The 12,694-nt window shown below is 46.6% G+C and overlaps 1 protein-coding gene across 1 annotated transcript in view; it reads right to left on the bottom strand.

The window, feature by feature from the left end:
- LOC143293833 (chondroitin sulfate synthase 2-like) overlaps positions 1–12,694 on the bottom strand; it is a 78,423-nt gene that overhangs the window by 17,532 nt on the left and 48,197 nt on the right. The window contains exon 8 of the mRNA XM_076605114.1: positions 4,821–5,032. Coding sequence (XP_076461229.1) covers positions 4,821–5,032 — 212 coding nt within the window. The remainder of the gene's footprint in view (positions 1–4,820; positions 5,033–12,694) is intronic.

Raw genomic sequence — 12,694 nt, 5'->3', positions numbered from 1 at the left:
GGCTGTATAAGCATACGTGTAGCGTGCACAGATATACCCAAGTAAATGGGTAAGTGTGCATAGTCCGTAATGGAAAGGAATCTGTGTATGCACATATATATAAGAGATGTACATACACATATGAATAATGTGCCAGTATGTAGACGCAGAAAATTCTAGGCATTGTGTACAGAATGACTCAAATGCAAATGTGCATATATTGCTATGTAGGGAATCTCAATGAATAGATCTCAATGAATAGAGATAGAAATATAATTGTCATGTTAATATGAAAATTGTATGAACATATCCCATAAGCGCACACACATGTGTATACCAAGGGATAAGTATACATTTATAACTGTAAATAGAAATGTGTATAAATGTAGCAAGATATATAAAAAAAAAAATTTTTTTTTTTTTTTTTTGGGGGGGGGGAGGGGTCGTTGTTGTTGTTGATTTTGATAATAAATCAAAAAGAAAGGGAAATATTGTGATTTATTTCCTGTTATTGTGTATGACAAGAAAAGAATGGTAATAGGATTGGTTGCCTGCAGAGGACTGTGTGCAAGTGTGGGGGGATGAAGAACCCAAAAGTTCAGTGGCCAATAGCCTGGGAGACAGCAAGAAAGGTGCAGTTGCTGTGCAAAGTTGTGTAAAGTCCATGAATGGGCATCAGGATCCAATGAGAAACCGAAAAAACATCGTTGTTGGACAGCACTGGGGGCAGGAGTGACGTGTAGGCGGAAGGGAAGTAACTACAGCGTCAACTGCCTAGGTTACTAATGCAGAGTTGCCTCCCTTGGCGCCGATAATCGGCAAATAGGATGGTGTCTTTAGAGCACATATCCCCTGGTGTGACGTTTCCTTGCTGTAGAGAGAAGAGTGTCATGCTGCATGTGGGAGTCCATGGTTCGATGCCACCGTAACCAACACAGGTGAATACGGCTGCAAGGGGGATAATTATAATGTCCCTAGGTGCCGTGGGCATCCCTACCCGAATCGGTCGCCATCGGATGCGAGACGGTCAGGACATGTGGCATGACGACGCTGTAAGCCAGTGTTATGGGCGTCGTGGACTGTAGCTGAATGGCGGTCCAACCTCGCAAATAGTTCCTGTGAGAGGACCGATGTTCAGCTCTTGTGTGTTCACGGATAAAGGGATAGACAAAATCGGCCCGAGAACTGCTGAGTGGCAGGATCAAGTTATCAAGAGGCACTCCGACGTGGAAGTGCCGATATTAGTCTGGGTAACAGCGGAGTTAGGCAGTGGGGCAGAAGAAACCAGCACTGCCGAAAGTTCAATTGGCCGTGCACACACCTGATCTGTGGCGCAAGGTGTGGCACCAGTGCATAATTGCTGCAGCGAGTTAACAATGAGTTGCTGGTTGTTTGGTTGAGCAGCTTGCTGAGACGCCATCAGTGGATGGGAAACAGCAGCAACCGGCAGTGTGGCAGATGGGGTCATCACCACATAGCTTGGAGGGACCTTGCACACACCCGCACTGTAGGCGAGAGGCAGTGCCGGTAAAAGGGAAGTAACTGCGGCGGTCACCGGTAAGGGTGCCAAAGCAGTTGTCTCCCTTGGATCAGATGCTCCGGACAAGGGGGAGGGTGCACGCGTATGGGCGAGTGTGTCCCCTAGTGATCCACCTTCCTCCCTACACATGGGGAGGGCATCCCTATGCGCCTCGGTCGCCATAGGACCCGAGATGGTAGAGGCATGCCGAGTGGGGGTTCGCATGATCTGATGTCACGGCCGCTACCACGGACGCATCGCACATAGGGCCCAGTCTAGTGTGTGGATCCAAAGCAGGCGTATGGTGTTATTTCCCCAATGGGATTGTGGCACATTCCATTGGTGAAACTGTGGGTATGGGCAAAGAGATAGAGGAGGTCGACTCTGCACTGCCGACTGGCAGGGCTGAGAAAACGTGGATCGCGTCGAGTCCGTTCGTGGATCGATAAAAATTGCATCAATGGCACCACTGACCTGAGTGTGGGGCAACAAACCCCTAGAGTCACCGGAGGAGGTGCAGGAGGTGGTGGAGGTCTGGAAGTGGAGGAGGCGGCGGGTTGGTGTTGTTAAGAGGGCCAGAAGTAGAGGGCCCAGAGTGTCCGTGAATCGATTGCGATCGTGCCTTAATTTTAGCCTGATCGCCCAATCGAGCCATATAATTATGTGACCTGGCTGAAGACATAATTTGACAAAAAACAAGAACGCCAGAGAATCGACAGACAGACAGACAGAAAATACGAAAAAAAAACTTAGCCGTATGAAGAGCACAGGAACAGGAGTCAAGATGACTGCCAGAAAAAGAGGGTGCTAGTCAGGGGGGCAAAGGGGAGGTTACCTACTTCCGGGAGGTTATCGGCCGTAGATACTTTCGTTTTCTCCACATAGACGGACAATAGTTTGCACAGGACAGGAATGTCAGACCCCTGCTGGAGTCTGCACTAGTGGGTCATGGTTAAGTATGTGTAATTAAACTTCATTTTCACGTGAGATTGTGTTGGTTCTTCAATTATTGTACTTTTTATGAATTTTTTTAATTTTGGGTACTGCGAAATCCTGAAAATTTACAATGGGTAAAAAGATTGGAACTGCTATGAATTAAAACCCAGAGAATATTTTCATACATACTCGTGACAAAATTTCAATAACGTGTCATAAAACAATCATGCAAAGTCTCATGGTTCTAGGTTTACTCATCATTGAGCAAGTCCAAGGTATGTTTTCAAGGCCAGAAACTTGACGACTTGTATCGAAATTGAAAAAAATAAAATAAAATAATAAACACAAGCAATCTTTATTAGCAATTTTTTCATTGTTAAAGACATCTTTACAGTGGAAAAACTTAGCATATGATAGAAGAGATATTCAAGAATCAAAATTCATCAAAAACCCAAATCATGAAAAATCATCATTTTGGTCTCTTTTGCACTGCCATATCCCCCCTTAATCGATGTGGGTGATGCTGTATGTTGATTTTTTATTTTGAATTTCTGTTTTTCAAACAAGCCATTATTATGATTTATTGCAGTTTCGATGAGTTCAAAATGCACTTCTGTATGGAACCCTAACAACCTGGTGTTGGTGTCAGTCCTTCCACATGTCACCAGTGTTATGATGTGCTTGTGCCACAACAGTAACAAAAAAATCTGTGTCATAATCACTCCGGATCTGTCAACAGATAAGATGCACGTCTTCTCTATGACTCGTCAGGTGTCAGATGCGGGAAACAATTCCTGATAGAGGGGAACAATTCCTACCACAGGGAGAGGCAACCAATTTTCGCCTGGTGGGAGGACAAGAGGGGACAATCCTTGTCAGACAGTGGAGACAATCCCGGTCAGAGGGCAACACAAACAATCCCTTCCAAAGAGAGGAATAATTCTTACTAGACAGAAGGAAAAATCCCTGCCAAAGGGAGAGACAACCCCTGCCAATGGCACAGTCAATCCTTGCCACAGAGAGGCATTCAGTTGCTGCCAAAAAGACTGACAATACCTGCCAGAGGAAGAGATAATCCCTGTCAGAGGGACAGGCAATCTCTACTAGAGGAAGAAACAATCCCCACCAGAGGTAGAGACAATCTTTGTCAATCTCTGCCAGATGGAGAGATAATTCTTGCCAGAAGCAGGGCCAATTATTCCTTGCCAGAGGAAGAGAGAATCACTGCCAGAAGAAGGGAAAATCCCTGCTAGAGGGAGAGACAACACCTGCCAGAGGTAGGGACAATCACTGCCAGTTGGAGGGACAATACTTGCCAGAGGGAGAGACAACACCTGCCAGAGGGAGAGATAATCCCTCCCAATCAATCCCTGTCAGAGGTAGAGACAATCCCTGCCACAAGGAGGGAAAATCCCTGCCAGAGAAAGGGACAATCCCTGCCAATCAATTCCTGCCAGAGGAAGAGAATCCCTGCCAGAGGGAGAGATAATCCCTCCCAATCAATCCCTGTCAGAGGTAGAGACAATCCCTGCCACAAGGAGGGAAAATCCCTGCCAGAGAAAGGGACAATCCCTGCCAATCAATTCCTGCCAGAGGAAGAGAATCCCTGCCAGAGGGAGAGATAATCCTTGCCAATGATAGAAACCATCAATCCCTGCCAGAGGGAAATACAATGCCTGCCAGAGGGAGAAACAATCCCTGCCAGAGGAAGATACAATCTATGCCAGAGGAAGGGACAATCCCTGCCATAGAGAGAGTGAATCCCTGCCAGAGGGAGGGACAATCAATCCCTGCCACAGAGAAAAACAATCAATCACTCCCAGAGTGAGGAAAATTCCTTTTCAGGCACGGAAAAGAGACAATCCCTGTTACTGTGTCAGAGGGAGAGATAATCCCTGACAAGGGGAGGAACATTCCCTACCAGAGAAAAGAAACAATTTCTGCAGATGGATGCTCAAGAGAACACAGAGCTCCTGGTCATGTTCTGTCAGAGGGAGTGACAATCCATACCAGGAGGGAAAATCTCTGCCAGAGGAAGGAATTATCCTTGCAATAGGGAGGGCCAATGAACTGTCAGAGGAAAGGGATTGGAAAACTGCAATCAATGGGAAGGGAAATAATCCAATTTAAGGGAAGAAACAATTTTTGCAGGGAAAGAAAATCACTTTTACAGTGACGGAATTGAGGGAGAAAATAATCAATAACTGAGAACGAGAACTTTTTTATTCCAGAAAAAGCAAACAATCTTGGCAAAATGAACAATCTCTGCTATGTGAGCAACAATCCCAGCAAGATGAGATATACCTGCTCCAAGCAGAATATAAACCTGACACCTGTCAGTACCATGACAGGAACTGTATTATGTGATGCATCAGTGACAACTTACTTGAGCACAGAGAAAATGTCCTCTTGGCCTGGCTGTGGGACATGTTGGTAGATGAACATGACCAGGAGCTCTGTGTTCTCTTGAGCATCCAGGCATATATGACCATAGTCATCCAGGAAGGTGCCCACACCCTCCCTATCCTCCTCACCTACAGGCAAAATGAGATGGATGGTGGTGGTCTCCGTAACATAGGGCATTGGTACAATCTCCACCTGCAGAAAAAAGGAGACAATTTAAAACACACAGTTTCAGTTTCAGTAGCTCAAGGAGGCGTCACTGCGTTCGGACAAATCTATATACGCTACACCACATCTGCCAAGCAGATGCCTGACCAGCAGCGTAACCCAACGCGCTTAGTCAGAAACTCAGAAACTGAAATACATACATCTGAAAGCACAAACTTGCAAGGGTTATGAATATCATGCACTCTATTACTTGGATGTAACAAGTATATCAACATGTTAAGGTTTCATATAATTTAATCAAAGGTGTTGTTTCTGTACCAATGCAGGCATTGGTGTATAATGTGAACAAGACAGGTGACATAACTATTCCTTGTGGAGCACCAGTTTAAGTTGTTTTGAAAAGAGGAAAGAGCTAGATGAAAACATACAGGCTGAGTTTTGTTGATAACAAAACTGGTAATCCATAAAACAAGCTTTGAGGTGTTGACCCATTCAACCCTGGGGAGTTTACAGCCTCAGCTGGCTTCCCTCCCTTACTGATGTGAAAATATACTGTCTTTCCTCCAAATCATGTGTGGACACATCCAGATATACTGTAGAAGCTAGTTCCTTTCCTTGGGGTTTATGCATGTGTAGGAACGTGAAAACCATTTTAATGAGACATATTTTGAAACCAGAGCAATGCTCTGGCACTGTGCTCAATGAGTTCAGGGAAAGAAGTTTCAGTGCCAGCAGTAGTGGTTGAATGGTATTGAGAAGACAATTTTATAAACAGAGTACAAACAAAGTAATTTTGTTTCTCAAGGTGGATGTATGAGTGATGAAGGAGAATGAGTGTTGCATCAGCAGTATTTTGAGCAGCTCTATGTGCAAACTGACGCTGATCATTGGAAGGAAAGTGTATGACAGGTTGTATTTGAGAATGATAATGCTTTAAAAACATTTCATCACAATAGAGGTAAGGGCAATGGAGCAATATTCCTTCCAGGAAACAGGTATTTTCTTAGGATGAATAACTGATTTCATCCATAGAGCAGAAACATAGCAATCTTTTAGAGGCCAGGTGAAGAGGCTACCAAAATACACCACATAACTGTGAGGCACATGTCTTCAAAAGATGTTCACTAATCTTTCAACCAATTGCATTTTCCATATGCAGTTTTTTAAACACAGATTCAACATTGCAGGGGTCAACAAGAATATAATTTTCATCTTTGAAAGCACTTGTTTGAAGGCGTGCATGTGTGTGCATGCATGCATGTATGTCTGTGTGTGTGTGTGCACATCTGTATGTGTATGTATGCGCACATGTGTGTGTGCACGTGTGTATGCGCACACGTGCATGCATGCATGCGTGTGTGTGTGTGTGTGTGTGCATTCTATACTGTTTATCAATTTTATACACTGTTGAAATTTGAATACTTGGTTTTAATTATGTATGTCTTTGTTTAGTTATAATTTGATATTTAAGCCTGTTCTCTTATCATTCCATGTATATGACTGTGATTATTGTATGCTAGGTTTACATTAACTTTGCATTCAAGCATTTATATCTTTTATGTATTCATAACAAAAGACTGTGAGACTATAATAATTGTATATACATGATTGTGATTATTGTATGCGAGTTCCACATCAACTTTGTATAAAAATCTACACTTTTTATGTCTTTTATGTAGTCATACTGACTGGGTGTCAGGTCAGGTCATTAGATCTGCTACTGGTAACCTGTAATCCTGTACAACCTGTTCAGGGTCGGGGTGCCGGCGACTAAACCGGCACTCCCACCGCTCCCTTGTGGGACTGGTGAGGCAGGTGGCTAGACACCCTTATGGAATTAAAAACGAGATCCATAAAAGGGCGTCGGCTCAGGGGAGCCACTGACGGCCATCTAGCTCCACCATGCTGTGTGCATGCCACACGCAGTTGGCCCCCGGGGTGTGTCTATCCATGCATGTGAAGTCTGGATCCGGCAGAATCTGCGGAAGAAACCTATCGGTTCAACAGAGAGGAAGGCGGTTACAGCAACGCACTGTGGAGTGCAGAGAGCAAGATGAGACACTGAAAGGAAATCTCGGTCATCCACTGCATCCGTGCTCATCTTCCAGTCGTCTCGACTTAGTCTTGCCACTGGAAATTGGTGAACCCGGACGAGAGAGTGAGGTCGACGTTGCGCAACTCCTCTTCACTTTAAACAAACTCATCGCGCAAGTCATCAGTCATCTTTAATGACCTTTCATCACCCCCAAGTCCTGTGGCAACAGGCGAGCGACGAAACGACAGGTGTGGGTACACTGACAGTCGCAGCTGCAGACCTGCACGCAGGCAGCTCAGGCCATAGGGTCGTTCTTCATCGACAGGAGCGGCAATGGAGCTCAGCAGCCGTCTGAGCGTCTGAGCAGCCCTCTTTAGGAATGCACTGCTCACCTCCCTGGCATGAGGAAGGGGCTAGAAAAGGTGCCCTAAAAATTGCCTGCTCCATATCACCCTGGCCAGCATACCGCAGCTGGCGGTGACCCTACATCAGCAGTCGGAACAAAGAGAAAGAAAAGAAAAAAACAAGGATCGTTCCTCTCACCATTGGTGCTTGGAACATAAGGACTCTCCTGGACAGAGATAACGCGGACAGACCCCAAAGGAGAACGGCACTAGTTGCATCCGAACTCGCCAGATACAACATTGACATCGCAGCCTTGAGTGAGACTCGGCTTGCAGGTGAAGGCGAGCTCTGTGAACGGGGATCTGGTTACACCTTCTTCTGGAGTGGACGAGGAAGCGAAGAGCAACGTGAGGCTGGTGTTGGTTTTGCAGTAAAAACAGCACTTGTCAGCAAGCTAGCTGGAATCCCAAAGGGAGTCAACGATAGGCTTATGACCATGAAACTCCCACTGGCATCTGGCCAGAAGCACCTCACCATTGTCAGTGCCTACGCCCCAACCATGACCAACCCGGATGAAGTGAAGGCGAAGTTCTATGAGGACCTTCACTCTGTCATTGCTGCTATCCCGAAAGCAGACAAGCTCATCATTCTTGGGGACTTCAATGCTAGAGTTGGCTCTGACTACATCTCCTGGGATGGAGTGATTGAAAAGCATGGTGTGGGCCACTGGAACCCAAATGGATTGCTTTTGCTTCAGACCTGTGCAGAGCACAAACTGCTGATAACCAACACAGTTTTCTGCCTCCCTACCCATAACAGGACGTCATGGATGCACTCCCGCTCAGAGCATTGGCATCTCATCGATTATGTCATCATCAGGAAAAGGGATAGGCGAGATGTACGTGTGACAAAGACCATGTGCGGCGCCGAGTGTTGGACAGACCATCGCCTTGTAGTCTCGAAGCTGAATATTCGAATCCAACCCAAGAGATGCCCCCAAGGCCAGAAGGCTCCAAAACGGCTCAACATCACTAAGCTGAAAAACATCACCATCAAACAGACCTTTGTGGAGCTGCTGGAAGATCATCTGAAATCCGCCTCTCTGAACAGCCAGAATGTGGAGTCTGACTGGAGGACCCTGCGCGAGCTGATCTATAGTACAGCTTCAGAGACCCTGGGACCCATGACCAGAAAGCACGAAGACTGGTTTGATGAAAACTGTGATGAAATCAAGCAGCTTCTGGATGAGAAACGCCGTCTGCATCAAGCCTACCTAAGCAACCCAAAGTCCACATCAAAAAAGGATGCATACAATGCCATCCGCAGGACTGTTCAGCAAAAGTTAGGTCAGATGCAAGATAAGTGGCTGAGTGACAAAGCTGATGAGATCCAGGGATATGCTGACAGGCATGATATGAAGAAGTTCTATGATGCCTTAAAAGAAATCTACGGCCCCACATCTTCAGGATCATCCCCCCTCCTCAGTGCAGATGGGAATACCTTGATCACCGAGAAGGAGAAAATTCTCGAACGCTGGGCTGAGCACTTCAACAGTGTCCTAAATCGCCCTTCCTCCATAAATGATGAAGCCACAGACAGTCTCCCACAAGTCCCCATCAACGAAACACTGGACGATCCGCCAACACTTCTTGAGACCCAGAAAGCAATCTGTCCACTATCCAGTGGCAAAGCACCTGGCTCAGACTCCATACCAGCAGAGGTCTACAAGGATGGAGGCACTGTGCTGACTGAGAAGCTCCATCAGCTGTACTCACTCATGTGGAAAGAAGAGACGATCCCCCAGGATTTCAAAGACGCATCTATCATTCACTTGTACAAGTAAAAAGGGAACCGGCAAGCCTGTGATAACCATCAGGGCATTTCCTTGCTCTCCATCGCAGGCAAGATACTTGCCAGGATCCTACTAAACCGCCTCACAGCACACCTTGACCAAGGTCATTTGCCTGAGAGCCAATGTGGATTCCGGAAAGAGCGCGGAACCACTGACATGGTGTTTGCTGCAAGGCAGCTGCAAGAGAAATGTCAGGAGCAAAATGCTGATCTGTTCTCCACCTATGTCGACCTCACTTCGACACCGAGTAGAGAGGGACTGTGGAAAATCATGGCGAAGTACGCATGCCCTCGGAAATTTATTTCCCTGGTCAGCCAATTCCATGAAGGCATGCAGGCTCGAGTCCAGGACAATGGCGAAACATCTGCTCCTTTTCCTGTCACAAATGGTGTCAAGCAAGGCTGTGTCCTGGCGCCAACACTGTTCAGCCTCATGTTCTCTGCAATGCTTACTGATGCCTTCAGAGATGGTGATGTTGGAATCGGCCTAAAGTACCAAACAGATGGCAAGCTGTTTAACCTCAGAAGGCTTCAAGCAAAAACGAAGGTCATGACAGACATCATCAGAGACTTTTTGTTTGCTGATGATTGTGCCCTCAACGCTGGATCTGAAGCTGACGTGCAACTCAGCGTTGACAAGTTTGCCACTGCCAGCAGGAACTTCGGCCTTACCATCAGCACAAGGAAAACTGAAGTTCTCCATCAGCCAGCCCCAGGGAAACCCCATGTTGAGCCCAACATCACAGTCAACGGTCAGAGACTCAGTGCGGTGGAGCAGTTCACATACCTTGGCAGCACACTGTCACGGAATGCGACTATCGACGATGAAGTGAACGTCAGGATTGCAAGAGCAAGTGCAACCTTTGGCAGACTCTATGCAAATGTCTGGAACAGAAGAGGCATTGGTCTTGAGACCAAGCTAAAGGTCTACAGAGCAGTAGTTCTCCCCACACTACTGTACGCCTGCCAAACTTGGACAATGTACCAACGACACGCCAAGAAGCTGAACCACTTCCACACAACATGCCTCAGGAAGCTACTGAACATCAAGTGGCAAGACAGGATCCCAGACACAGAGGTGCTCGCAAAAGCCACCCTTCCCAGCATCTTCACCATCCTGATGCAGCCCCAGCTTCGCTGGGCTGGACACGTGGCGCGTATGCCAGACCATCGGCTGCCCAAAAGGCTCTTCTATGGCGAGCTGCAACAAGGAAAGAGATCACACGGAGGTCAGAAGAAGCGCTTCAGAGATACTCTGAAAGTCTCTCTGAAAGCGTTTGATATCAACCCTGACTCCTGGGAGGAATCTGCAGTGGACCGTGACAAATGGCGCACTGCTGTGCACAAAGGCGCCAAGTTGTGCGAGGCCAACAGGACTGCTGCAGCTGTTCAGAAGAGGCAGGCCAGAAAGTCACGGGCAAACAAGCTCCCTGACAATGATATGCCTGTCTTTGTCTGCCCCAACTGTCAGCGAACATTTCGTGCACAGATTGGACTATTCAGCCATCTGCACATTCACAGATAGATTCATGAGCATCCCCCCCCCCCCCCACCACCCCCCCCCCATCTCCCAGCTGGATGACAATGATGGTCATCATCGATCTCGATGGACTCACACCACCACTGACTGACTGTGATACTTGTGCATTGTTTGTGTAGCATACACCACAAGTGAGTTTCTCTTCTTGAGATAATATTCTGTATTCTGTAAGTGTAACCCCCTTTTCATGAGTCTTCCACACGCTCCAGTTAGTAAAACCATTATTGAGAAGGAAGGGGTCTTCCTCATGACAATGCTCACTCAAATAGTATTTTCATGCAACAGACACATCAAACCTATCTGTTCATTGTCCTACTGTGTTCAATGAACAAAATCTGAATGAAGGAAAAATTGAAACAATTGCAGAAAGTCAGTGGATGTCTTTGTGGCACTGGAGAAGCACTCTGTCTGGGACGTCAGCTTGACATAGGCATGAAACAGATTAAGCAGTGAGCGATCACCCAGCTATCACTATGTGTTGAAAACAGACAATGAAAAACACTATACAAGATGCACCTAAACAGTTGGCACTGAAAGTTATTTTCATGACTCAGCAAATTTTTAAAAAAAGCAAATGTCACATGACAACATGAAGTCAGTGCAAACTGCCTTCTTTTAAGCAGTTTTGTAATATAAATTCCTGGATCTCACTGCTTTCCATTTTAACTGTGTTCCTTATTCACTCACTTCATTCAATATTTGAACCAGTCTGATTTCATAACTGCTTACAATACTTGGAATAGTTCAGCTTTTATTTGTTAGCAACTGTTATGCTCAGCTGGACATTTTTCAACTGTCTCTGTTTTGCTTTGCCAATGATTGTTCACCCCCAGCCACCCAGACCACTCGGAACCTAGCATCCTGGAAAGTGAACTGAGAAAAGCAGTGAGGACCAGTCCTAAAGGCAAGGCAGCAGGAGACGATGGCATTTCAACTGAAGCCATCCTTGCCTGCGGTGAAACCGGAATACAGTGGCTCACTACCATCTTTCAGAAAGCTTGGGAGGAGAGAAAAGTACCAGAAGACTGGCAAAATGCAATAGTGGTGCCAATATGGAAGAAGAAGGGCAGCAAGAAAGACTGCAGCACCTACAGAGGCATATCACTACTCAGCCACGTAGGGAAAATGTATGCAAAGATCCGAAAACAGAACATCTCCTCAGTGATGCCCAGTTTGGCTTCAGAAAAGGAAGAGGGTGCACCGATGCGATCTTTGCACTCCGACAACTGTGTGAGAAGGCGATGGAATACGACCAAGATCTCCATCTCGTATTCGTGGATCAGGAAAAAGCCTTCGATCGAATCAACAGAGACAAGCTGTGGAAGGTCCTCGAGCAGTACGACGTCAAGGGGCAACTGCTAGACAACATCCGAGCCATATACGCCAACAGCAGAAGCACAGTCCACACCGCCAGCGGAACTGGTTTCCAGTAACATCGGGGGTTAGGCAGGGCTGCAATCTCTCCCCTCTGCTCTTCGTGATCTACATGGACCAGATTACAAAGGAGGCCAACCCAGACCCTGAGGCACTCAATGAACTCATGTTTGCCGATGACCAGGCAATGATGAACAACGACAAGACACAGCTACAAGAGCACACAGACCAGCTCAACACAAGCTGCAAGAACTACAACATGAAGATCAGCGTCAGTAAGACCGAGGTCATGACCATCAGTAGGAGACCAGAAAAATTGGACATCAGCATCAATGGAACCCAGTTGAAGCAAGCAAGCGAATTCAAGTACCTGGGCAGCATCTTCACTGAAAGCGGGCAAATTAGACAGAGAAATAGAGACCAGATGCCAGAAAGCCAACACAGTCAGCTACCAACTCGCCCCTCTCTTGAAACATCCCAGCATCCCCATGAGCACCAAGGCGAAACTCATCAACGCCATTTACCTACCAATGCTCACATACCA

This window comes from Babylonia areolata, chromosome 19, assembly GCF_041734735.1.
Source record: "Babylonia areolata isolate BAREFJ2019XMU chromosome 19, ASM4173473v1, whole genome shotgun sequence".
Lineage (NCBI taxonomy): Eukaryota > Metazoa > Mollusca > Gastropoda > Neogastropoda > Buccinidae > Babylonia > Babylonia areolata.
This window is presented reverse-complemented; position numbering and strand designations above follow the sequence as displayed.